Source organism: Trachypithecus francoisi, unplaced genomic scaffold (genome assembly GCF_009764315.1).
Source record: "Trachypithecus francoisi isolate TF-2019V2 unplaced genomic scaffold, Tfra_2.0 Lachesis_group11, whole genome shotgun sequence".
NCBI lineage: Eukaryota > Metazoa > Chordata > Mammalia > Primates > Cercopithecidae > Trachypithecus > Trachypithecus francoisi.
In genome coordinates this window covers 58252490-58280083 of record NW_022681456.1, presented here as the reverse complement: position 1 = coordinate 58280083, position 27594 = coordinate 58252490, and the positions used below count along the sequence as shown (strand labels likewise).

At 37.9% G+C, this 27594-nt stretch overlaps 2 protein-coding genes across 3 annotated transcripts in view; one reads left to right on the top strand and one right to left on the bottom strand.

Annotated features, from left to right (window-relative positions):
- Positions 1-17177, top strand: part of GLIPR1 (GLI pathogenesis related 1) — a 21973-nt gene extending 4796 nt beyond the window's left edge. Inside the window, exons 3-6 of the mRNA XM_033221234.1 lie at positions 4637-4749; positions 11070-11155; positions 14159-14185; positions 14289-17177. Coding sequence (XP_033077125.1) covers positions 4637-4749; positions 11070-11155; positions 14159-14185; positions 14289-14443 — 381 coding nt within the window. The 3' untranslated portion in view covers positions 14444-17177. The remainder of the gene's footprint in view (positions 1-4636; positions 4750-11069; positions 11156-14158; positions 14186-14288) is intronic.
- Positions 12450-27594, bottom strand: KRR1 (KRR1 small subunit processome component homolog). Of its 2 annotated transcripts, XM_033221232.1 has the most exons (10): positions 27414-27590; positions 24221-24393; positions 22734-22868; positions 22428-22553; positions 22258-22341; positions 21139-21195; positions 19849-20019; positions 17245-17322; positions 17047-17140; positions 12450-15402 (listed from the first exon to the last, which is right to left on the bottom strand). In XM_033221232.1, exons 1-10 carry the CDS (start codon positions 27496-27498, stop codon positions 15260-15262), a joined length of 1146 nt encoding a protein of 381 aa, XP_033077123.1. In that variant the 5' UTR covers positions 27499-27590; the 3' UTR covers positions 12450-15259. The 2 variants fall into 2 exon arrangements, with proteins under 2 accessions (XP_033077123.1, XP_033077124.1); XM_033221233.1 differs by lacking the exon at positions 22258-22341 and having other exon boundaries at positions 14504-15402; positions 27414-27594.

Here is a 27594-nt window from a genome sequence, read left to right as displayed (position 1 = left end):
CAGAATTAGGTTCCAATCTTTTACCTACAAAAGTAAGAGCAATAACACTTATTTATTGAGTTGTTATAAGGATTAAACATGATGTCACATGTAAAATGCTTAATGGTACACCTAAGTTCTCAAAAATGAGTAGCTCTTATGGGTTTTTTTTTTTTTTTTTTTTTTTTTTTTTGCTTACTATAGTAAGAAAACATACCACAGAAACCTGCCTGATTAAAAAAAAAAAATTAAAGTGTTAAGAATTTTTTTTTTTTTTGAGACGGAGTCTTACTCTGTCGCCCAGGCTGGAGTGCGGTGGCCGGATCTCAGCTCACTGCAAGCTCCACCTCTCGGGTTCTCGCCATTCTCCCGCCTCAGCCTCCTGAGTAGCTGGGACCACAGGCGCCCGCCACCTCGCCCGGCTAGTTTTTTGTATTTTTTAGTAGAGACGGAGTTTCACCATGTTAGCCAAGATGGTCTCGATCTCCTGACCTCGTGATCCGCCCGTCTCAGCCTCCCAAAGTGCTGGGATTATAGGCTTGAGCCACCGCGCCCAGCCGCAAGAATTTTTAAGCATAAGAAACTTAGTGGTAAGGGAATGACACAAAAACATTTGCTGAGTGCTTGCTATGTTCCAGAAGCTCATTTAAAACTTCAAAATAGGCCTATGGAGTTGGTATTATTATTATCCTCATTTAATAGATAAGGAACCTAAGACCAAGGTCACACTGTAAGTGGCAAAGCTTGAATATGAACTCAAGCCTTGTGGCTCCAAAGCCCACAAGTTTAACCAAAAACCAGAGTGCCCATGAAGCTTTTAAAAAGAGACTGACTTGGAAAGATAGATAAACTGTGCTACATCCATGTAATAAATATTACTCAGCAATAAAAAGCAGTGACTACAAATGAATACAACAAATGCTTATACTAAGTGGAAGAAGCCAGATCCAAAAAGCTGTATTTAGACTGATTCCATTCGTATAACATTCTGGAAAAGGCAAAACTGCAGAAACAGATTAATGATTGCTGGGGTCTGGGAGTTGGGGTTGACCACAAAGGGGCTCAAGGGAACTTTCTGGGGCAATAAAAATATTCTATATCTTGAATGTGGTAGTGGCTACACAGCTGTATTCTTTTGTCAAAATTCATAGAAAGTACACCTAAAAATCATAAATGTTATTGTATATTATACCCTAATAAACCTGACTTTAAAAAAAAAGAGGCCAACTAAAGCACACCAAATGAATGGTAACTAACATTTGCACACTTCTGAGGAAAAAGTATTAAAATGGGGAAGGGATCCAAAGATTAAGAATACTTTTGATATAACAATGCTACAAAAGAAAGTGCTCAAAGACCAAAGAATAAAAATATAAAATGAGTCAAGGTGATAGTAAAGGAATAAAGACAACACTGAACACAGCATGCATGGGAATCACCTCAGGAACTTGTTAAAATGCAGACTCCAAAAGCAACTCCAGTGACTGGCATTCAGTAGGTCTCAGATGGGCCCAAGATCATTTTAAACAAAGCACCCTAGGTAAAATCACTTTGAGATATATGAATAAAATTAAGAAATTTAAAAAATAAAATAAGACTGATTAGAAAGTAGAAGTTTAAGGATCAAACCTGAGGATTAACAGCCCTCATAAAGCTGGGCTTTCTCAGTGAGACAGAGGCCTTAAGCTGATTCATTGCCTGTTCAGGCTGGAGTTTCCTACAGGGGGTTCCTGGGGATAAAGAAATGTTTCTAGGGAAACACCCCTTTTAGATCATGGAGTAGGGAAGTACACTCTCCCTTGCCAAAGGAGGGTACCCTCTCCAGTTGCCAAACCAAGGAGAAGGCACCCACACTCTGCCCACTATCTCTATCTCCCTAGTCATGTCCCTACCTCTACCACACCTTTAAATCTTGGAGAAGCTGAGACTCCAACCTCAGCTCCCCTCTTGCCTCACTTCCTACTCTCCCTCCAGGTGTTATGGGAAAGGGGTCGGGATCCAAACCCCAAGAGAGGGTTCTTGAATCTCAGGCAAGAAAATTCAGGGTGAGTCCGTAAAGTGAAGGCAAGTTATTAAAAAAGTAAAGGAATAAAATGGCTACTCCATAGACAGAGCAGCCTGGAGGGCTGCTGGTTGCCCATTTTTATGGTTATTTCTTGATCATATGCTAAACAAGCAGTAGATTATTCATGCCCTCCCTTTTTAGACCACAGGGTAACTTCCTGATGTTGCCACCGCATTTGTAAACTGTCATGGTGGGAGTGTAGCAGCGAGGACACCAGAGGTCACTCATCGCCATCTTGGTTTTAGTGGGTTTTAGCTGGCTTCCTTACTGCAATCTGTTTTATCAGCAAGGTCTTTGATCTGTATCTTGTGCTGACCTCCTATCTCCCCTGTGACTTAGAATGCCTAACCATCTGGGAACGCAGGCCCGTAGGTCTCAGCCTCATTTTACCCAGCCCCTATTCAAGACAGAGTTGTTAGGGCCCGGCGTGGTGGCTCACGCCTATAATCCCAGCATTCTAGGAGGCCAAGACGGGCAGATCACCTGAGGTCAGGAGTTTGAGATCAGCCTGACCAACATGGTGAAACCCCATCTCTACTAAAAAAAAAAAAAAAAAATTAGCCAGGCATGGTGGCACATGCCTGTAATCCCAGCTACTTGGGAGCCTGAGGCAGGAGAATCGCTTGAACCTGGGAGGCGAAGGTGGTGGTGAGCCGAGATCGCACCATTGCACTCCAGCCTGGGCAACTAGAGAGAAACTCCGTTTCAAAAAAAAAAAAAAAAAAAAAAACCACACCACCAAGATGGAATTGCTCTAGTTCCAACATCTGATACAGGGAGCGAATTTCATTTATTTTTAAAGTAAACTCTTCGTTTTCTGTAGCCACGCTGGCTTTGCTTTCAGTTTTGTCAATGGGTCAGCCCCACCCTAGGTTCACACAGGATGCTGCCCTCTGCTGGAGGACTCCAGACTCCAGACCGGCTCATCCCAGCTCTAGCTCCACCTCATTTCTTCAGAGAAAGGCACCGCGCCACATTCGTCCTTAGCATCTTTCACTTCCTATTCACAGTGGTTAAACCCTCGCCTGATGAATTTCATGACTGCTTTTTTTCTAAGTTTTGTGAATGTACCCACTGGTTCTAGCTCATTCATTTTTGTGTCCGCTGTATTTAGCAAAGTTCTTATGACAAAATTGCTCAAAAACTTGAGTATAAAATAATTTAAAATGTAATTGGGTACTGCTGTAAAAAGGAGTGCATTTAATTGCTGGCTGTATCCACCTTTAAATACTCTTCTTTAGGCTTTTGTGACACCAAACACTCTTGGTCAAGATGGGCTATTTAATTTAATTTGTGGAGCCCATTGCAAAATGAAAATGTGGAATCTTTTGTTCAGAAAGCAAGGGAAAAGCACCACTAAAGGTGCTAAACTATGTGACAGCACTGACCTAAACCAAGCATGGGGCTCTTTTGAGTGCTGGATCCCAGGTAACAGTACAGGTCTCTCTGTTCTTGGTTTCCCTCCTACATCACTGACCACTCCTTTTCAGTCTGTTTTGCAGGCTGGTTTTGTGTTTGCTCTCATTATCCCAGACTCTCCTTTACTTGATCTATTATATTTGCCTGTGTGATTTAATCTTGCCCCATGTTTTCCAGATTTACATCTCTAGCCTTACCCTGTCCTCTGGACTGCAGCCACCAAGTCAATCTTCACTTGATGTCTATCAGGCATCTCAAAATCAACAAGTTCTGAACAAAACCCCTGCTCATGCTCCCACCTACCCTCCTCCTTCCCTAGTTTTCTCCATCTCAGTAAATGTTTCTCAGGCCCCAAACCAAAACTTTATCTCTTCCCCTTTTACCCTACACTCAAAAGCAAATCCTTTTAGCTTTACCTCTAAGCTGATCCATGAACCTGATTCATTCTCGGGAACTCCACTGGCATCACCTATGTGTGAGTCACTATCTTTTCATTCTTGTACCATTGAAACAGCTTCCAAAATTACCTCTTTCCTGTTTCCCTTGCTCTTCTCAGTCTGTTCACTTCGTAACCACCAAAGTGATCTAAAACACGAAAAAGAACATAGCACTTACAAGAATCTCCACGATCGGTTTCTCTGCCTTTGACCTCATTGCTTACAACTCTCCCCAACTCATCAGATCTTGGCTTCACTTGCTTTCTTTGTGCCATTTTATAATGCCAAGCAAATTCCATCTCAGGGCCTTTCTCCCTGGTGTTCCGTCTACTTGGAATGCTCTTCCTCCATTGTTTAAGTTTCCCGAATGTGTGTCCTGAGTGCTGCATCCTCATCATCCAAGTCTCAGTTTAAATGCATCCTCTTCAGAGATGTCTTCCCTGAACAACCAAGTTAAATCAGCACCACCTCACCAGCAATCACTCTCTATTGCATTACCCTGTTTTATTTCTTCATTGTACAGTCAAAAATTATCTTATCGTTTATTTCATACACTTCCTCCCCTCGAATAATAGTAACTACAGGTCTATCCAGCTGATTTCTGAGCATCTAAACCTTCCTGGGTTTTAAGCACTGTAACTAGAGTGGATATACCTCACCATGTTTATGAAGACCTACTCATACCCAATGTTTATCTTATAGTTTCTCTCTGTTAAAAATCCTTATTTCCTTTCAGGTTGTTTGGGCAGATAGTTACAAAGTTGGCTGCGCAGTTCAATTTTGCCCTAAAGTTTCTGGCTTTGATGCTCTTTTCAATGGAGCACATTTTATATGCAACTACGGACCAGGGTAAGTGCCTGAATCAACCGGTTTATAGTAGACACCCCCCCAAAAAACAAGAAAAAAATTATTTTAGCAGTATTCCTCTTCATTATAGAAAATCTGGATAATAAAGTATAAAGAAAAAATTAACCCTTAATTCCTCTGCCCAGAGACATATTTCATTAACATTCTGGTACATTTTTCCTGGATAGAGAGAGTGTGTGCATCCTTTATATATACTATCTAAATACATTCACACACATTCTTCAGAGTGGTAAGACTAAGGCCGGGTGCGGTGGCTCAAGCCTGTAATCCCAGCACTTTGGGAGGCTGAGACGGGCGGATCACGAGGTCAGGAGATCGAGACCATCCTGGCTAACACGGTGAAACCCCGTATCTACTAAAAAATACAAAAAACTAGCCGGGCGACGTGGCGGGCACCTGTAGTCCCAGCTACTTGGGAGGCTGAGGCAGGAGAATGGCCTAAACCCAGGAGGCGGAGCTTGCAGTGAGCTGAGATCTGGCCACTGCACCCCCGCCTGGGCGGCAGAGCGAGACTCCGTCTCAAAAAAAAAAAAAAAAAAAAGAGTGGTAAGACTAAAATGTTTGTCAGGGACATAAATTGCATATGGTAATAAAATACCACAAAGTGGAAGAACTGATGTATATTCATTGGTTTATTAAAACTTGGCAATTTTATACAATTTTCAAAACAATTAAATTCCTCAACTTATATAACCTATTTCATTTACTTTTGACGGTTGTTTTTATTTATTTATTTACTTTTTTATTTTTTTATTTTTTTTTATACTTTAAGTTCTAGGGTACATGTGTATAATGTGCAGGTTTGTTACATATGTATACTTGTGCCATGTTGATGTGCTGCACCCATCAACTCGTCAGCACCCATCAACTCGTCATTTACATCAGGTATAACCCTCAATGCACTCCCTCCCCCTTCCCCATAATAGGCCCCGGTGTGTGATGTTCCCCTTCCCGAGTCCAAGTGACCTCATTGTTCACTTCCCACCTGTGAGTGAGAACATGCGGTGTTTGGTTTTCTGTTCTTGAGATAGTTTGCTGAGAATGATGGTTTCCAGCTGCATCTATGTCCCAAAAGGACACAAACTCATCCTTTTTTATGGCTGCATAGTATTCCATAGTGTATATGTGCCACATTTTCTTAATCCAATCTGTCACTGATGGACATTTGGGCTAATTCCAAGTCTTTGCTATTGTGAATAGTGCCACAATGAACATACGTGTGCATGTGTCTTTATAGCAGCATGATTTATAATCCTTCGGGTATATACCCAGTAATGGGATGGCTGGGTCATATGGTACTTCTAGTTCTAGATCCTTGAGGAATTGCCATACTGTTTTCCATAATGGTTGAACTAGTTTACAATCCTTGACAGTTGTTTTTAAAACAGATACTTGTTCCCACTTTGGGAAACAGGGAAAACACCTTCCTCCTGCTTCCTTTAAACTTACATATGTGCGCCTGTGTCATACACATATTTAGAAAACTGATCATACTGAAAATATACATTTTCTATTTTTCACTTAAAATTATGCTGTGAAAATTTTCCCCTTAGCAAAATTTTAAGTGATTTTAATCTTAAAAATGATAGATTGTTTATATAATGCTTACAATGCTCTCAGCACTGTTAAAGTGCTTCACATATATTCATCTTCACTAAAAGTTTATGAGATGGGTCCTATTACTACCCGTTTGGCAAATGAGAACGGCAAGGCACACACGTGATGAGCAACCTGACCAAAGTCCTACAGTTAGTGATTATCACTGATGGACTTTGATCTGGCTGTCTGGCTCCAGAGTCCATGCTCCTGATGGTACCACAACAGTTTGTCCCGTTGAATAATTTAGATTGTTCACTATATTTTCTTTCTTTCTTTTTTTTTTTTTTTTGAGACGGAGTCTGGCTCTGTCGCCCAGGCTGGAGTGCGGTGGCCGGATCTCAGCTCACTGCAAGCCCCGCCTCCCAGGTTCACGCCATTCTCCTGCCTCCGCCTCCCAAGTAGCTGGGACTACAGGGGCCCGCCTCGTCGCCCGGCTAGTTTTTTGTATTCTTTAGTAGAGACGGGGTTTCACCGTATTAGCCAGGATGGTCTCGATCTCCTGACCTTGTGATCCACCCGTCTCGGCCTCCCAAAGTGCTGGGATTACAGGCTTGAGCCACCGCGCCCGGCCTATATTTTCTTTTAATATATGAACAACCTTGTACATTTAATCTTCAGTCACTTCTATTTCCCTATAATTCCTTAAGATACTAGCATGTGAAGACTGTGACCATTTTTGTTTTAAGTACATATTGCCAAATTACATTCCACCATTCTATCAATTTGTATTCCATCATCAGTACTAGGTATTATACTTTTTTAGTATTTTCTAATTTGATGAAAATGGCATTTCATTTGTTTTCTTTTGCATCTCTGTGATTACTAGTAATTATACATTTCTTCACATAATTGTCTATTTATATTCCTCTTACTGTGAACCATGTAAGCTGACCATTTTTCTACTAGTTTTTCTTATTTGTAAAAGTTGTTTATATTTTAAAGTTTTTTCAACCATTTGCAGTATATATAACAATCTTTAATTTGTTGCCTTTGAATTTTTTGATTCCTGGAGATTGGCTGAAAGCAAGCCATTTCCGTGAAGTAATGTGCAGAAGAAATACTCAATATTCTGACTGACTGCTGTAGGTATGAAGGAGGAGACAAACCAAGCGTCATTCAGAAGATAACAGCTTTGACTGAATATCTCAGAGTTGGAAAATAAAGAAAACCCAGAAAAAACTAGACAATGCCAGTTAGACAAATTCAGTTAGTGGTAAATTTTCATAGGACTTTTTTTTTTTTTTTTTTGAGACCAGGGTCTCTCGCTCTGTCACCCAGGCTGGAGTACAATGGCTTGCTAATGGTTCACTGCAGCCTTAACTTCCCAGGCTCAAGCAATCCTCCCAACTCAGCCTTCCTAGTACCTGAGACTACAGGTACACGCCACCATGCCCAGCTAATTTTTTGCAGAGACAGAGTTTTGCCATATTGCCCAGGCTGGTCTCCAACTTCTGGGCTCAAGTGATTCACCTGCCTCAGCCTCCCAGAGTGCTGGGATTATATGCATGAGCCACCACACCTGGCCTCATATGACATTAATGGTTAAGATACAGTTAATTTACTGTGTGACAAATGAACTCTGAATCTGTTTAATCTCCAGTAGATCAGGATAACAGCACCTACCACTTAGAGTAGCTGTGAAAGTGACAAGAGAAGGCTTTGTAAAATACCAAGTATATATAATGCTTGGCAATGGTGAATGTTTTATAAGTATTCATGATTTTTATTCATTATGTCAAAGTACAAATGTAAATTTTCCTGGTTTAGACTCACTTATCTTCAGAGTTATAAACAATATTAAATTGTAAAACTTATAACCAAAGTTATAATGCTTCCATAAAGACTAACTTCAAATATTCATTTATTCAACAAATATTTGTTTACTGAGCTCCAAAGAAGAATAAGGCAGTCTCTGCCTTTATGAGAGCAATATTTATGGGGCAAACAGATAATAAAAATACAAATAAAATAACTGCATCATTTTAGGGGCAATTAGGGGCAATTATAAATAGTACTGTAATAGAAACTTTCAATAGGCAAGGCCCCTATTTAAAATAATCAGGGAAGGGCTTCCTGTGATATATTTAAGCTTAGCCATGAAGAATGAGAAGGAATCAGACATAAGAACTTCTGGAACAGCTGTCTAGTGGAGAAAAGAACAGCAAAACTTCCGTGAAGAAAAGTTTGGCAAGCTTAAATCACAGAAACCGGTGCCCTCGGTCTGCTAAACAGATGAAACGGGGGGAGGAAGGCAGTGCAGACCTAGTGGGAACTTTTAGATCACGGCAAAGTTTACATAAGAAGCCATTCAAGTATATTAAGCAGGGGAGGGATGAGACTTTTAAATTTGGAGATCAGTCTGGATGGAAAATGGATTAGAAGAGCAGAAAAGGTAAAAGAGAGACCAGTTAGGAATGTCCTCATTTCCCTTTGCCCTCTGAGGTATTATTTTCCTATATACAAAAAAAAAGTTGTAGGCCCCCATTCCACATAATCTTAGGAAGTCCAGTATCCTCCTCAGTATTTCTGAGGATACCTTAGAATGGGGGCTAGGATGCTTAATCTTCCAGTTGCCTGTAACACTCTCCTCTTCATTTCCCCTGGGCACCATGAACAAGGGTATGGTGTATAACAATTCTTTACTCAGAGTGGACTAGTGGAGGAGAGGATTATAGCACAGAAGAGGAAATAACTTTGACCACAAGATAGTGAAGATAGTACCAATATGCTTAGGCCATCATTGCCTTAGGGACCCTTACCCATATTTCTCTTTTTCTTTAAAGATCCGTCTTCTGTCTTCCCCTGGGTCCCAGAACCCCAACCCTCTTCTCTCTCAGGCTGCCAGGGAAAACACTGAAATATCCTGTTGCTTTATTGTGCTGAATACTGTAGTTCCCACAGTCTTAATGACTCCCATCTAGACAAATGCAGGCCTTTCCAGTAGCATGTTTCTCCCGAGATGAATACTACCATTTCCATAGACCGCACCGACTGTCTTGGTTTTAGCTTAAGTAGGATTTTTTACCTTTTCCTTTACAGTTTGGAATGCACAACTTAGTATCATAAATGATTTTATTAAAACCATTCTAGAGCTTAAACCACTTAATAAATACTGTGCTTATTAACAATGAAAGACATTCCAATTATTGTCTATTTTGGACATCTTTTGAAATTGCTATCAGAATTGCTACTATATTACCTTTTTTCCATGGTGGAGAGTAAGCACAGGGCAAATTTAATTTCTGAAGCAACTTAAAATTTGGAGCAAAATGAGATAAGAACATATATTTGGGGTTGGAAATAAGGTGTCGTTATAAAGTTGTATGTCTAAGGTGAGAGTTCTCAACTTTGGAGGTAATTGTAGAGTATTGGGGAAAGGAGGGCCATAAACTTCGATTAGAAAAACATTGTTTTATTTTTATTTTCACTAACCTCTATTAAAAATAACATTTCCTTTCATTATGAATGAAGACAACACTCCACCGTCATATTAGCAATCAATGTGATCTGACTTAGCAGTATCATCTTTGTGAATATCATATTTTCATACCATATTTCAGTTGCTGCAGAAATCTCAAAATACAGTTTATGTTCATCACTACTTTGAAATTAGTAGCCCCCCGGTAGATCTTAATAGAGAAGCACATATTACTTTATCACAAATCTTGTTTTAAATATTTTGATAACTATTTCAATTTAATTGGTTTCCTTTATAATCCTATGTATTTTATGCATTTAACAAGAAACTATGTTAAAAAAGAGCCCATAGGCTTCACCAGACTGCCAAAGCGTACGATTACACAAAAAAGTTTAGAACTTTTTCCAAAAGCAGAGTTCCAAAAAAATGTAGTGCATTGGCAGGTTCACTGAGATAAATGTGCAGCCTCTCACCATTACTACTATGAGGATATTTATGGGGATATAAAATGCTTGGATATTATTTCCCTTTCTAGTCTGTGACTTTGGTCAATTAATTACACTCTGTAACTCAGCCTCTAGCTATATAATGGGGATAAATACATAACAGTAACTTCCTCATAGGGTTTTTGTGAAGATTATTTCATTCAAGGTTGTTTAGAACAAAGACAAACACATGGTGAGTGCTCACTAATTAGTAGCTATTATTCATATCACATCTTGTATGTGAAAACAATTTGCACTTTAGAAATTCCCCCATACCATTATTTATTATTATTTTTTTGGAGGGCACCAGCCAAATGGCTCCTATCCAGTGAAAATTATGGAGGGTTGACCAACTGAGAAGATTGAATGTGGGTCACCATAGCTTTTCTAAGATGGACAGTTTTTTGAATGGCAGTAATCATATAGGCCAGAGGGTAGGTAAAGAGAGGGAGCACAGCCCTGGAGTGAAATCCAGGTTTCCTCTGACTCTGAAATGTATAAGTTGTGATTAAAGGCATCTTACATCTTTTGTCTCATCTGTAAAACAAACAATAACTTCCTCCCAGAGCTGTCACAATTAAATGGGGTACAGATTAAAACAGGTTCATAGACATAGGTACATAGAATGAACTCTGCAAATATTAGCAGCTGTCCATTTCTGCCTTCCTGTCCTCACTTCTATGACCAACTCTGAACCTTTGTACTTTACTATTCTTCTGGATTTATTTAAAGATTCATAGTAAACTGCAATTTTAAAAAACTGAAAAACTCCTAATGGACATCCTTCTTCTACTTTACAGAGGCAATTACCCAACTTGGCCATATAAGAGAGGAGCCACCTGCAGTGCCTGCCCCAATAATGACAAGTGTTTGGACAATCTCTGTGGTGAGTAAAAGGAACAATCTACCAATAGAATAATGTAACAGTAACATGTAACTTTCTACAGAATTAACAGTGAAACCATGTTTTATCCTAATGGCTATCTTCAGGAAACTGGCGTCAAGTAGCAATTAAACCAATGGCTTACTGTTCTAGGAATACGTTTAAGATAAATTTAAATGTGAAAATCACATTCTTTTTATTTAGTTCTCATTGGTCAAAAAAAAAAAACTGTCAGAAACTGTAGACTAAGATTCCTAAGATTTGTTAATTTCAGCCAGATCAGAAGTAAGTAAAACAGGTCATCCAAACAGAATTCTTTTTTTTTTTGTTTTTTTTTTGTTTTTGAGACGGAGTCTTGCTCTGTCACCCAGCCTGGAGTGCAATGGTGCAATCTCAGCTCACTGCAACCTCCATCTCATGGGTTCAGGCGATCCTCCTGCCTCAGCCTCCCAAGTAGCAGGGATTACCATGCCACCATAGCCTGGCCACATGGTAAAACTCCCCTCTACTAAAAATACAAAAACTAGCTGGGTGTGGTGGTGGGCCCCTGTAATCCCAGCTACTCAGGAGGCTGAGGCAGGAGAATCACTTGAGCCCGGGAGATGGAGGTTGCAGCGAGCAGAGATCGTGCCACTGCACTCCAGCCTGGGTGACACAGTGAGGGTCTATCTCCAAAAAATGAAAATAAAGCTGCAACATGGCACTTTTTATTAGCCGGATAGCATTTAATGAAGAAGTGTAGAACCTGCATGCAGGTAAATTTCCAAGGATGTTTTACTAAACATCCAAGCAAAATTTTGCTTTGTGATTTTGAAATATTAGTAATTGGCCGAGAGTTTCTTTCTGGTTCTTGTTCTAGATACAAGCCCTTCCATTCCAGTATGTTTTTATTTTTACCATGGTGTGAAGGGGAAACTTCTATTAAGCTGTGCAAATCCTGTGGTACTTTTGTGTCCATATTTGTAACAAACTTGAACTCAGAGCAGCCGGGCTAGAGTAGGGTGCTTAGAATAGAGGAAGGACAGAGTGGGCCAAGTTTCACTGCGTGAAATTTAGTTTGGAAAAAAGTGTTCCATTGCTCACATGGTTTCTAAGGTCCCTTCCAGGCCTAAAATTATAAAATTTTACCTATTAAACTGCTTGTTCTCCTCCTTCCCATTTAATGTTGAATACTTATCTTTACACACAATAGTACTTTTGCAAAGTTTTCTGAGCCATTTTTCTCCCAGTCCATTCTTTATTTCACTCATATCACTCTTGTGAAGAAAACTCAGTGAACATGTAGCCACAATGCAGCTAATATCAAGGTATCAACATATATTCACTGAATTCTTCTTTTCACATTGCTGTATTACGCCCTTCAAAACATATATATATTTCTTCCTTCCAAGTTAACCAGTATACATAAGGGCTAAAACTTTGGATTTTAGAACCAGTATACCAAGTTTCGGTGCAATTTCCAGTTCGACCACTGTGACTTTGGGCAAGTTTCTGCTTCTATTTTTTCAATGAAACAGTCCAATGAAAAAAATAAGTTTCCCTTTAAAAATCTAGGCAATTAGTAACACTACCACCACCACAATGACAAAAATACTTCTGGTTTTAGCTTTTGATCTTTGGTGATCTAACTTGAGATGATCTTTAATCTTGGGGAATAACATTTAGAAGATTAAAGTTTTAGTCCAATAACGAAAACCCTCGGACTCTTGAGAAAACACATGCTCACTTGTGTTTGTAAGATGTGAAACTCGTTACTCATTTATTTCAGATAAGTGCTCTTACAGATTGATCTTGTCACTAATTTCCTATTCTCAAAGTTAGATTTATGTAATTTGTTTTCATGTAACTTTAGGCTTACTTGAAAGTATTCTACTCTTCGCACTAATACTGAATAAGTAAGATGTGACTAAAAAACTTAAGGATCACCATTTGACCTTTTATAAGCTCTGATGAAGGTAAAGGTTAGAGGATAAAAGCTTTTATTTAACAGATTCCATCTCAGACAAATTATGGCTAGCACTGGAGCATAAATTCCTTCATGGTCTCCTAGATACTGCTGGTAGTTCAACAAATACCCTTGGACGCCAAATCAGGACTGTTTTAAAAATGTGCTGGGCATAGTAGTGGTACATAAGATGATTTTAGCTAGTTCACAGATGTACATTTGTTTCAATAGTTGAATACTGAACATTTAAAATATATATATAAGAGAAAATAACTAGAACATCACACTCTTGATTTCATGGACTAACTGCCAAGAAAAGTGAGGGTAGCATCTTTACAGTAATTCACCACAGACAAAGCCTACTCACAGGTATGAAGACCAGGGATGCTCACAAGTGCCCAGAGGACCAGATGATTGATGGGTTCTACCATGAGCATCTATTAGCGACTGCTGCAGAACTGCTGTGGAAACGGTTTCTATTTCATAAAAGAAAGTATCCAGAAGGCTAAAGGCAGTTGTGGAATTTATTTATTCCCAGTGCTCTGAATGTCAAAATTTGAATAAAGCTCAGGGAAAGGAGCGGTGTAATTAATGACCTTGATAGCCAAACATCGTAATGATGAGTTAGTGACATACTAGACTGGATGAAAGAGAGGTCACTGTCTTTTTATTATGGACTCATCATAAACAGTATCACTCTTCTCAGGAAGAAACTTATTTTTAGAAATATATTTTAATAAATTTCTCACATTATTTCTAATATTTTTTATTTTTTAAATTTTATTACCTGCTAGTTACATGTAAAGTGATTTTCCATTTATAGTAATGGTATAGTTTTCTTTCTATAAAAGGTTTATAAAGTTTATATAAAAAGTCAACTTAAAAATACCAAGTTAATTCAGTCAGTTCAAAAAATTTTGAATAAACTTGGAAAGTCACTGCAATAAAGCCAAAACCAAAGCTAGTTAATGGTTACAATTAAAGATTTAGCTTTTTAAAATAAAACCCTCACCTGTATGAACCCTTTTAATTTTTTTTCTTTCTTCTCCCTAATTTTACAGTTAACCAACAGCGAGATCAAGTCAAACGTATGTACATCAATCTTAAATTGTTTCATTAAGAGCTACGTGAATTCTGTCAGTGCATTATGAAGAACAATGTCTAAGAGGATATTCTATGTTTGTTTCACAGGTTACTACTCTGTTGTGCATCCAGGCTGGCCCATATATCCACGTAACAGATACACTTCTCTCTTTCTCATTGTTAATTCAGTAATTCTGATACTGTCTGTCATAATTACCATTTTGGTACAGCACAAGTACCCTAATTTAGTTCTTTTGGACTAATACAATCCAGGAAAGAAAAAACCCAAATATCAACCTTATTCAAATATGGCTTTTTTTTTTAACCAATAACAGTGAATAACAATTAGGTGTAATTCTATTTTAAAACATTTCAGAAAAAAGTATATGTTGCTCTTACTCAAAAGAAGAAACTTCCTAACTATCAGATAAACTCATCTTTACTTCCCACTTTTCTATAAGCATTGTTTGCAGGTTGCCACAGGTGGACTTTCAGTAAGTAACTTAACCCATGTTTCAGCTTCCAAATCTGCAAAATGAGCAAGGTACAGTAGCACCTTTTAAGGTGATTCTCAGTAACTCCGGTAGCCATTATTACTTTTTAAATATCTGGTTTTCCCTGTTCTCTTGCAACCTGATGTCCTTCTGGTTTACCACTTCCCCAGATTCAGAACAGAGGAGTAACTAGGGGATCTGATTTTAGAGGCCTTAATTTTCTGTTCATGGACTGTTAAAAGTAAAACCAAATTTTCAAAAGGGATAAACCTAAATATTTATCATTAAAGGGAGCATCAAATGCTAGGACATCATTATATCTGAAGACTAACCAATGGCATCAGACACTGGATTTAATGGATAATCACAATGGTCGTAATGTATACAAAGACAAATATACCACTTTCTAGTACAAAGTTTTCAAAAAACACAATAATATAATAATTTATAAAGAACACTCTTCTATGAACAACCACCACCAAAACAAAACCCTCAGAAAATTTCTCACAAATAAGGCAACTAATGCCTGGTATCTCAAAATCCTTTACAAAAGGAGATAGTTCTAGTCAAGGAGTTTGGGGTATGTTACTTTTTTTTCTTCTTTTTCTTTTCATCTGCCTCCATCTTCAGTGCAATTTCTTCAGCTGTAAGAGCTCCCAGTTTCTTATTCTTTGCTTTCTTAACCTTTTCCTTGATGCTGGCCACATCAATTTTAGTTTCAGTAGAAGCTAGACAAATTAAAAGCACAATACATGTAACACTTTAGATGTTACCAAGTAAAACAAAGAATATATTTTAAAGCAGTAACTTCAGAGTCCTCTTATAATTGAAAAATCACAGTATAAAATATAAAAACACCTGCCTAAAGGAGTCAGAAATTTATTCAGACTCATAAAACCATAAAATACTTTAATACATAAAAATGGCATGATTGATTGAACCAATTACTGGATTCAACTATATTAAGACTATTTCCTTAAATCCTACTTCAGACTAAATTATTTTACTTACATTCTTTTCCATATTTTGGAACTTTTGAGTTCTCATTATTTTCCATCTTGCACATTAAAATAATGTACATGTATCCCTTCTCAGTAAGTTTAATCAGCTAACCATAAGCTACAGGTCAAAATCTACTTCCTCTAATACCAAAACAAAAACTTAAAGTTTTCCAAATATTAATTCAATGAATGACTGACTAGTATTCTATTTAACAAGAGTTTGCTGTATTTAACAACATTTTGATAATAAAGACAATTTGGGTGTATTTGGAAGTTCCCCTAACAGGACAGTTCCCCCAACTATCTAATCAATGACAAAAGTAGGAGCAAAATAGAGAAAGGAAGCAGTGAAAAAGAATGCAACTTTTTCTTACTATTCAAAGTACAGTATCACAGCATAAAAGAATCATAAGATAAAACATCATAATGTACAAACTATCCAGCAACCTGAGAAGCACAGAGCGTTAAAGCCTCCACCGTGTGAAGAAACTACATTAGGTTAACTAGCTATTGAGTACCTTCAAAGCACTCAACTGACAGGTTGTACAAACTGGAAATTATAATACTTATGACAGTTTTACCTTTCATATAACCAATAATCTACCACAGAATACAGTATTTTTAAAACTATTAACAAGCAATATGTTAAATAATGTATTATATCTGTTTGTTTCTGACCAAGTCTGTACAATATTGCTGGGGGGCCCTCTCCCCTCAGTGTCACTGTTCACTTTGGAGGGTTACTTTAGGAAGAGGACAAGTGTTACCACAGGGGGGAAAAATGCAGAAGAGGAGAGGATGCATTAGAATGAGACTAGAAATGTTATGAGAATGTTTTCTCTTAGTGTCTTTTAAATCCTAGGTTAGTGGGAAAGTGATTGCGGTTTCTGCCATTTAAAAACCACAATCACTTTCACACTAATAGCTCCTGAATAAGACCTGTCAGTGTCCTTTAGTCCAAAGTGATGAGAAATCCATGTTACCAATATAGAAGCCAAACTCGAAGCCACAATCACAGAAAGAGAAGAAAAAGTACAACTTCTGATAATTCCTCTTTGAGAGGCATGAGAGCAGAGCTCAGGGATCGTCTTGCTTGCATTTCTACAGAAGATGCACTGGCTGCCCTGGGTTTGTATCTTTCCCAACAAAGAGTCTTTCCTAAGCACAGACCAGAGGTCAGGAGAGGACTGTCAATCCAGTTCGCACTGAAATAGGCATTAGCTGCCTCTAAAGTCCTTAGGATCAGTAATTAATGAAATGCTAAGAGAACTGATGAAAACATACGATAATTTCTTAAAGAGATTCCGACAAATTCACTATGGGTTTACTTTTCATAATTCATAAAGACTTTTACATCACAGAAAGCATTACCTTCCTTAGGTTTCACAATTGGTTTTTCTTTAGGTGGAATAAATGCTTTGTTTCTTTCCTCTTGTTTCTTACTGATGGCTTCTGCTTGTTTAGCCTACATTAGTAAATAAAAAATACGTTAGTTAAATGTATTTATAGTTAAATAATTCAAGTATCTATGAACTTTGCTATTAATATTGTGAGCTAGACATAAAGTACCTTTATTGCTTCCAGTTTCTGCCGCTTCTTCTGATTCGCCTTCAAGAAGTATTCACCACTAGCCAATTCTTTATCAATCTGTTAAAAACAGTATTTACAATTACATCAGAAATAATGTAGAGGAGAAGTCATGTCCTAAGCAAGTCACAATATCCTTAGGGTAAACACAATGGGGTCAAACTGATTTATTAATAAAAATGGTAGTGACATAAAGGAAGCAGAGTCTAAGCTCAGGGGAATACATACACAAAAGTGTGGAGGCAGGAAAGCACCTCCATGGAATATAACCCAGAGGAGTTCAGGGATACAGTGTGGAAGGTCATTGATTCAGAAAAGTGTGAGAAGAAACTGGAGAGAGAGTTTTGGGAAAATTTGAAGAAGCTTCAATGGCAGACAAAGTAGGAGGGATGAGATTTAGAAATGACTGTGGGTTTCATGAGAAGACTGAAAAGACCAAAGCACAATTTTAATGGAGAGGAATGAGGAATAGATGAGAGCCTGGAATACACGTAGTGGCATGCAGAATAAAAGCCAGAACGATCAGGAACTGGTGACTAATTAGCAAAAGCAACAGCTTATTCATTCAATATACAGCCAACATGTAAAATGTGTATAACCGACCTGTCTCCCACTTATACAGCATTATTATATCTAAGGCACTGTTCTAAGCTCTTTACAATTATTCATTTAATCCTCATTAACGATTCTTTTTTTTTTTTTTTTTTTTTTTGACACGGAGCCTCGCTCTGTCGCCCAGGCTGGAGTGCAGTGGCCGGATCTCAGCTCACTGCAAGCTCCGCCTCCCGGGTTTACGCCATTCTCCTGCCTCAGCCTCCCGAGTAGCTGGGACTACAGGCACCCGCCACCTCGCCCGGCTAGTTTTTTGTATTTTTTAGTAGAGACGGGGTTTCACCGTGTTAGCCAGGATGGTCTCGATCTCCTGACCTCGTGATCTGCCCGCCTTGGCCTCCCAAAGTGCTGGGATTACAGGCTTGAGCCACCGCGCCCGGCCATAATGATTCTTTAAGACAGGTATTATCATTACTCCCATTTTAGGTATAGGGAAACTTAAGTACAGATGGGATAAATAACTTGCCCAGTCACATAATGAATAAGTAAGAACAAGTCAATAGAAACATCACTGTTTCAAGAAGCTTACACAGCTAAGGAAGAAAGATAAGTCAATTAACTCCAAGAAAGGGTCATAAGAAGTAAGGCAGCTGTTACGGAAGCATATGGTTTAATGACTGCCTCACTCCCCTTTCCCTGCAACTACCATCAGCTTCCTCCATGATCCAACACTTCCACTGTTTTTTCACTATGATCGTTTTTCCCATCAATCATCAAATCTTCCCTGAAAGACTCCAAACATGGTTGTGGAAAAAAGAGACATAGAAATCAGTGAGTTCACATGCTGAGTAGAAGTAGAAAGGGAAGGCTTTAGGATATAGCCAAGGAAGGGAATAATGAAGCAAGAACCCCCAGGAGATAGGTGAAGATGGAATTCAAAGGACACATAGAAAAGGCTGATGCAGGCAGAAGAAAACAGACGTGAGAGAAGAGAAAACAGAAAGGGGTTCTTATCTGGTGGTCTCAAATATTTCAATAAAATGCAAAGTCATATGCTAAACGTGGAAGGGCACTGAGAGAATTAAGAGGAAACATGAATTTTGAATGAATTTAATCCAAAGATAAAACTTTTTTTTTTTTTTTTTTGAGACAAAGTCTTGCTCTGTCGCCCAGGCTGGAGTGCAGTGGCCGGATCTCAGCTCACTGCAAGCTCTGCCTCCCGGGTTTATGCCATTCTCCTGCCTCAGCCTCCCGAGTAGCTGGGACTACAGGAGCCCGCCACCTCGCCCGGCTAGTTTTTTTGTATTTTTAGTAGAGACGGGGTTTCACCCTGTTAGCCAGGATGGTCTCGATCTCCTGACCTCGTGATCTGCCCGTCTCGGCCTCCCCAAGTGCTGGGATTACAGGCTTGAGCCACCGCGCCCGGCCTAAGATAAAACTTTCTCTAACCTAAGTTGGTAGCCACGTTATAGAGAAGAAGTCAAGTTTTTAGACTGATCCAAGTTTTAGAGTTTTGCTGAGAAGGTGTGACAGAAGTAAAATGGGGCATGAATCAAAACAATGATGTGCAAGAACAAAATGGCAACTGGTCATGGTGGGAAAGGAAATGAAGCAGAAGACAGCTGACAAAATGGAAAGGAATCATAACTTAGAAAACTGGTGGGCGTTACAATTTAAGATTTCAGAACTAGAACAATCACAGAGCATACAGTCACAAGAATGTTGCCAAAGCAGAGAAAAGAGTACTGCAGACTAAATTGTTGAACTTTTATCCATGGAACATTTACAGTGGCTACAGGGACACAAACCGCCTGAATGCAGTTTATAATCAATTTGAAGGCCCCACTGCACACCCCCATGCACACAACTCAAAATATACCTATTTATATTTACCCTCAGTTTCTTATAGCTCTGCACACACACACGCAATATATATATATACATATCCCACCTGAAATAACCTTCAATAAAGTTTCCGACCAAATACACTAAAATAGATTTCCCTTCATATAAAGTTCAACATCTAGTACTAACCTGACTTTCTGGCTGTGGTGGTGGGAATGGCGTATATTCTTTCTTAACAGTTTTTTTCTTTGGTTCCTTGCGTTTATTCACATTTTTATGTTTGAACTGCGGCAAAAATCTCTCCCAACTTTGTGATCGTAATTCAGAATCTTTTGCCAGCTCTCTCTTAATCATTAAGCTCTTTAGTCATGCAACAAAGTAAAAATTTTTACTTTCCAAAGTCACACATTTATCAAACTCAGACATAAATATTGCTTCTATAAATAATAAAACAGTTCCTAGTTTCTTTGGTGAAATTAAACCAATCACATAAGGAAAAAGATAAGTTATCACAAACATGTATAATTATTAGAAAACCATTAGAAATTTAATTACAAAATGCAGAATTCTTAAAATGAGATGAAAATAAAACTGACTTTTCAACTATTATTTCATTAAAACATTTATAATTCAACTTATAAAAGCAGGGAGGGTTCTTAATTAGCTGATATTCCCTGCAAGCAGGAAGTTTTCAGTAGCAACTGAAACATCATAGAAAAAGACAAAAGTAAACTTTCTCGTGATTACAGAAAACCAATACTTTCACATTTCCCTATTCCATTTAAATTTTAGACCTTGGAACATCAGAGGATACAAACCAGGGATCAGACATATAGCTTTGTTTTTATCTGCAATATCCCAATGTAACTCAAAATCACTTTCCCCCTAATCTAACAGTGACTTCATAACTTAAGTTCATCAAATTTAAGTAGATTGCTCAACAAACCCATCATAAAACAGTTCTATAGTTCTATATATCATGGTTACATTTCCAAGAATAATCAAACTTTGTGCACACTGGGATATAATGGATCTCTCTCAAAGGGGCTACAATTTGAGTGTTAAATTCAAAAAGAGGTTTTAATGCAACATGAGATATTCCAGATTTTAATAGAAAAAGGCAGAATTCTGAAAGATCATATCTTTAAATATATGGGTGCATAATCTAAGAAAACTGCATTGATATGATCTACAACAAATTCTGTGAAGCTTATTTTCATTGATTAGAACTATATAACACATTACACACTATCCCCTTCAGTAGTATTCGCACTGTGCTCCATAGAGAGCTTCCAAGAAGTACCTACAAAACTGGGGTAGAGTTAAGTAGGCTGAATTCTACCCCTAATTTACCCAAAATAGCTCTGCTTTATCTGTTTGTGCATTAGAATTTCATAAAACATTTAATTTCAAGAAAGGATTCTGTAGCTAAAAGAAGTATGATAATCACTGGTACAGTTACATATAATTACCACTCACTTTAATGTTATAAATTGGATGAATATTCTTCATAGTATCTAGGACTACTTTTCTAACCTGAAATTTGCAAAGAAAAATGAATTAGTCACAAGGATTTTAATGAGCTATGGAGAAGAGGATAAATACTGCAAAATATCTAATCAGGCAATGGGTATCAAATTAAATAATTTAATTAAATAATTAATCTAGACCTTTCATAGAGGCAGTCAAACCTCCCTTGAATACAATACAGTTGCTCGATTACTGCTAAAATGTAGCACAGAGAACGAATACAACACTGTATAGCAACGTGATTTAGGAAGAAGAGGGCTGGAATACGAGGACTGCCACCGCATACAGGAAGGTCACTTTCCTGTTCCAGCTTTCTCATTTGTAATATAAAGATAAAATCATATACCTCAAGACTCTATTGTAAGAATTAAATATTTTAAAGACTTTATAAAACTAAAGTATTCAATATACTTAATTATTGCTCCATGAGAAAAGAGCAGATAATTTATGACAAAAAGGGCCAATAGGATTACTATTAAAGGCCCTGGAAAGGAAGCACAACCTCACAAGCCAGATCCAGACAGTAATAGTACCAAAAGGAGTTAACAGAAATAGCATTTGCTCCACAGATTTTCTCACATTTAAAAAGTTAAAATGTTCATGAAAAGTTATTAAACATTATACTAAAATTCAAACAAAAGAAAATATATCTTGAAGAAAAGTTTTCAGAGTGTGACCTCTACTGGCTGTATACACTACTGCAAATAACTGGATTTTTGCTCAATTTTCCCGTCATTTGGGCATATGTGACTATTCCATGTTTTTCATATGTGCTACAGACTGAAGATCTTCAATGCTCATTTAAATGTTATAGTGGGAGGAGTAACAGTGTGTGGACCTTCTAATTCAGAAATGGATGTCTCCATAGTTGCCAAAGTTGGCCAAAACATGTTAGGGTCCAGAAATGATGATTCCCTTGAATTATATGACATAAAAAGTATTTACTAATGGGAAATCAAAGCACATTCTCAAAAAATAAAATTATAAAGCATTATCCAATAAACTATATTATAACCAAATTATTTGTTCTCTGCTAAAAATGAATTGAACATAATACATAGTTCTCACCTCTTTTAAGCCACCAAAAGGTCCTATGGCTGAAACTGTGTTTCCCTGAACCATAATGTAACAATTAGTTAAGAGTTCCAATGCCTGTATCAAGAGATCAGGTTAAAATTCATTACTCTGCAAAATTATTAAGGGAGAGACTCAAGTTTTCCACTAAATAAAATAAATACCTTCAATGTAGATCCTTTGGGACCAATAAGCCGTTGTCTTCGTTTTACAAATCTCTCTTTATTCCTTACTAAAGAACCTATTTTAATGATGTCACATGCGACATCATCCTGAAGAATTCGTACTGCCTTTTGCAAAAAAAAAAAAAAAAAGACATTATCAACATTTTTTACAATTACATTTATTTCCCAAGCCCATGCTATTGTTATCTAAGCACAAATACGAAAACTTGATGGTGGAAGGAGAAAAAGATGCGCTATTACAGGTTAACACTGATGCAAACAAAGTCTCTGTAATTTTAGATTTACCTGTTCAAATGAAACACTCCTTGCTAACAGTTTTATCAGATCTCTTGCCCTAATGATGATATATGGATCAAAAGTCTTCTTTGTAGTACAAACAGTCATGCTGCCTTCGATCAGGTCCAGGGTTGCATTAACATGCTACAAAAGGAAAGAGCAAACAAGCAGTTGTCTAAAAATGAGTTTATTTTTAAATAAATATAAAGCCTATCCTAACCAACCTATTAATTTCTGTCACCTCTCAATTCCTATCAATTACTTCCCTGAAGAAGCTAGGTAGTTAAGTATAAATAATGAATACTCAATTACTTTCACGTTTTACAGACTATAAGAAACTGGAGCAATTGAAACCATTTACACTTGGTTTTAGAATACTTTGTACCTACTGGAATATAGATTGCCTCTAATTTTAAAATTATAAATCAAACAAATGGGGTCATACTTAAAATCTCACTAAGATAAAAATGTAAAGCTGTACAGCTTCCCTATTCTGGACCCAGCTCCAGTCTACCATCTGCTCCATTGGGTAAGAACTGACTTTCCCTTTCAAACTTTTTTTCTAGCTAATTAGGGGACTAAATACTAAGTAAAAGCAAATTAACACAGTTTCAGAAAAAAGCAATGATTAGAAAACTTAAGCATTAACTTTCAACAGGAAAAAACAGATTTCAACAAAGCAAATTAAAATGCTATTTTCTCACTTGTGAGCATAATCTCAAGAATATTTCAACATAGTTAAGTGATGAACAATTCAATATATGGTTGGGTCTCTATGAGTTTACAAAAAAAAAAGAGCTCAATCCCAGAAGCAGCTATAAAACACAACCTGCAGCTTGCTGAGCCACCTTCACCCACAATGGCACAACCAACTCCAGAGCAGTCCCACAGTGAGAAACACATTTTATATCACAACCTAATAAATGTACACACACACACACTACTAAGCCAATATGAAAAAAACATACTTTTACCATGTGATATGTCATTTTCTAAAGGCTCCTTACAGCCATTAAATTGACTTCTCAATACACTAATGGGTTTCAATACCCAGTTTGGAAAAAAAAAAAATGCAGTTATCTAGGCGCATAGCATCAGCAATAAACATGGAAAAGCTGGACACATCCACATCTTCCGTTTAAGATGAAAAGTAATCCAATTAGAAACACGACTCAGCTCAGACTGGGACAGATACATGACAACTATCATGGCCTGGAGCAGGCATTCTGAAACTGGGACTTCACAGGTGAATTTCAGACAGTTGTGAAGCTCCTAAAATATTAAAGGTATGCAAATTTTTCAAAGTAATTTATTACTCATAAAATTAAAAACAAATGAACATTAGGTAAGAAGAAAATGTACCTAAATAGTTTAAAATACCAAAGGAACCAAAGGAACCAGCTATGTTAGCACCATTAAAAAAATCAGCATATACACTTAAAGGCATAAGCAAGAGCAAAGTCTCAAATAAATGTATTATTATAAGATACACATACATGTTCATTCAAGGCTTTCTGCACCAATGGCCAACACTCTTTCAGGTAAGCTTCTCTGTACTTTGGGAACAAAGTTGCGAAACTGCTCTCCTCCAAAAGTCCTCTGGGATTGTCCTCTTTGGAAAAACCTGGTTCCTTCCAACCATCGGGAACAGTAAGGAGCTCTGATTCATCTACAGAAAGGAAAAAATTTATACATCACATTTTAACTGTCTTTTGGACACTTTATGAACATCCTATGCACATATTCACAAGCTTTCCAGTACTCCTTGCATTTCCTTTTCCCCGCTTTTTATATGATTCAAGAGTCGAAGAACATTCCTCTGTCATTTTCAATTCACTGTATTAAAATTATCTGTACACACTTCAGTTGCCTCATAAGACAAAGTTCCTTAAGAGCAGAATCCCTCTTCATGCCAGCTGGCATATGCCAGACAGTGGGCACTCCAGAAACGTGTACTGCATTACACTATCATAAAACTGAAGATCTCAATGCCATTTTGTTTAGTATTTTAAATACAATTAACCATTCTGACTTTCCTGGAGTGTATGGAACCTGGGTGTGTGTGTTTGTATACAACTTCTGAAAGAGGATTCTAGTTTATCTTTCAGTTAATAATCTCTGGTAATTATAGATTTTCCTAAGCGTTTTGAGTGCCTTATTTCCACATGCCTTTCATAACTATAAAAGGTAGAATGTGTCTTATTATTCTCATTTTACAGAAGATGGTCTAAAAAGGCTAAGAGACTTGCCTAAGGGAACACAAAGCTGACTCTGCCTGGGACTCCTTTCACTACAAGAAAATGCCTAAGGGCCATAAATTATCTTCTGAATCATGTATTTTAAAAACTTGGTACTGAATTTTAAGAACTCCTTAAATTCAACAGCTATACTCTAATTCAGTTACACTAAAAGGTATGCTCCATAGACTTGCAGTATCAGCATAAACTGTTAAGTCTGTCAGAAATGCAATTATTGGGCCCCACTCCAGACCTACTGAATCAGAATCTCTTCAAGGAGGGACAGAAGTCTGTATTTTACCATGCTCAACAGGAGACTCTTAAGCACAGTAAAATTTGAAAAGCAGGGCATTACCCTATGTTATCAACCTCAGACAGGTAAACTTTCTGCTTATACTCACATCCACTTTTCTATTTCTATTTCTGGTTCAAATCACAGACAACTGGCTAGTCTTCATATAAAGCACTCGCCAATGTTCTTTAAAGAACACAAATTCCACAAAAGTGATTACTTATATATTATATACATTTTTTTTTTTTTTAAGACAGGGCCTCGCTCTGTCACCCAGGCTGGAGTGCAGTGGCTCCATCCCAGCTCACTGCAGCCTGGACCTCCTGGACTCAAGCGATCTATTCTCTTGCCTCAGCCTCACAAGTAGCTGGTACTACTTGTGAGGCTGATTAATTTTTGTATTTTTTTTTTTTTTTTTGGTAGGGAAAGGGTTTTGCCATGTTGCCCAGGCTCGTCTCCTGGGCTCAAGCAATCCTCCCTCCTCAGCTTGCCAAAGTGCTGGGATTGTAGGCATGAGTCACTGCAACTGGTTACTTACGATGCTTACCTGAGCAAGTTCCTATCCAATTTAAACACTTCAAAGGCTATGGATCAATTTTTTTAAAGTCCCCACTACAACCTCAGAAAAAAAACTGACAAAAGAAATACACAGGATTTTCACAATTAAGGAAGCCCCAAAACATGTGAAAAGATACGCAACCTCATATGATGACCAGAAAATGGAAATTAAAACTGCAACCAGATCCCATTTCACACCTACCAAAATGACAGAAATTCAAAATTCAGATAACACCATGTATTCAGATGCATGTAAGGCAATGAGAACTTTCGTCCACTGCTAGAGGGAACAAAACTGACATTAGCACTTTGGAAAAAGGTTAGCATTACTTACACACACCCTACACTTCAGTGATTCCAATTCTATGTTCACATCCTAAAGAAACCCTTGAACATGTTAACCAGAAGACATGTACAAAGATGTTTTAGCAGTACTGTTTATAATTGCAAGCAATAGGAACAATCCAAATGTCCACCAATTGTAAAATGAAAAAAAAAAAATTGGGGTATTTTCATACAAGGAAACACCACATAACAGTGAAAAGACTAAAACTACACCTACAAGTATCACCCTGTTTGAAAAACAAAGCTAAATCTAAGACACAGAAAAATGCATACGGTCCACTTTCATGTATATAAAATTTAAAAAGAGCCAAAATTAAGCCACTTCGTGACTACAAGAAGAGGAAGAGAATGCAACACAATTCAGAGTGGTTACTTCTGATACAGGAAAAGAGAATACGATCTGAGAAGTGCACGTAAGGGTTTGAGGGGTATGGTAATGCTCTATTTTACTCAACAGTCTCAATGCTAGTTTCTTGCATGGTTTTATTAAACTATATATAAGTTGTATCCTCTGCTATGTACGTTACTAAACATTTAATGAGCAACAACAAAGAAACCTTGAATACTTTCCCAATGCATCTAAATTGAGAGTTCAGTGTTTTTAACACTTCCTATGAGCCTGGTTGAACAGATCCCCAGGCTATTTCTGACTTCTCTGTCATTCATACTGAAGAAAACGGGTAAAACCAGACTACAACGCAGGAGTTAACAATTAAAAGGTAGCACAACCTAAAGAGTAAGGGCTGTGTCGTCTAGTATTTTAGCAATCTGACAAACAAGAATTGATAAATCTTTCAAAATGTCTTTACGGACAAACTAGAGCTAAGGACATGTCAGATAGCTCCTTTCCCCATATCTCACCCCATTATCAGGGTCCACTCGTGTATATCAGAACTACCTGCTCCCACCTCACCCTATTCCTCATTCCCTCAATGACTTTCAGTCCCCTGTAGGCTACAAGGTTCCGAGGCGCCCTCGGCATTTTCTTAATACTCATCCTTTTACAGAAGACGTATTCCGCAACGGCTTCGCTTTGGGGACCCTTTAGCAAAAGGAATGAATTAGGAACACGTGGGTGGCATCATATCGGCCAGTCGTTCCTGTGGGCCCGGCCAACAATCTTTTCAGCGATTATTCTGGTACTCAAATACACAGCACAGGCTCCAGGTGGTTTTATAAGTCCACAAGCAACGAGAAAAAAAAACATCGCAACTCAACGTCCACAAACCCCAGCCTTCGGTTCCCACATAACATCACCTTGGTTCTCCGGCTTTGGCTTCTGGTTACGAAATTCACTTTTTCCAGCCACTTTTTCTCGCCGCTCTAACGAGGGAGACGCCATTTTCAAGCTGCTTCCGGTGACGCCGGAAATGAACCTGTTCTGAAATCCTACCGGCTGAAACGCCTACACTCAAAATGAGTTCCGCGGAACTCAGAC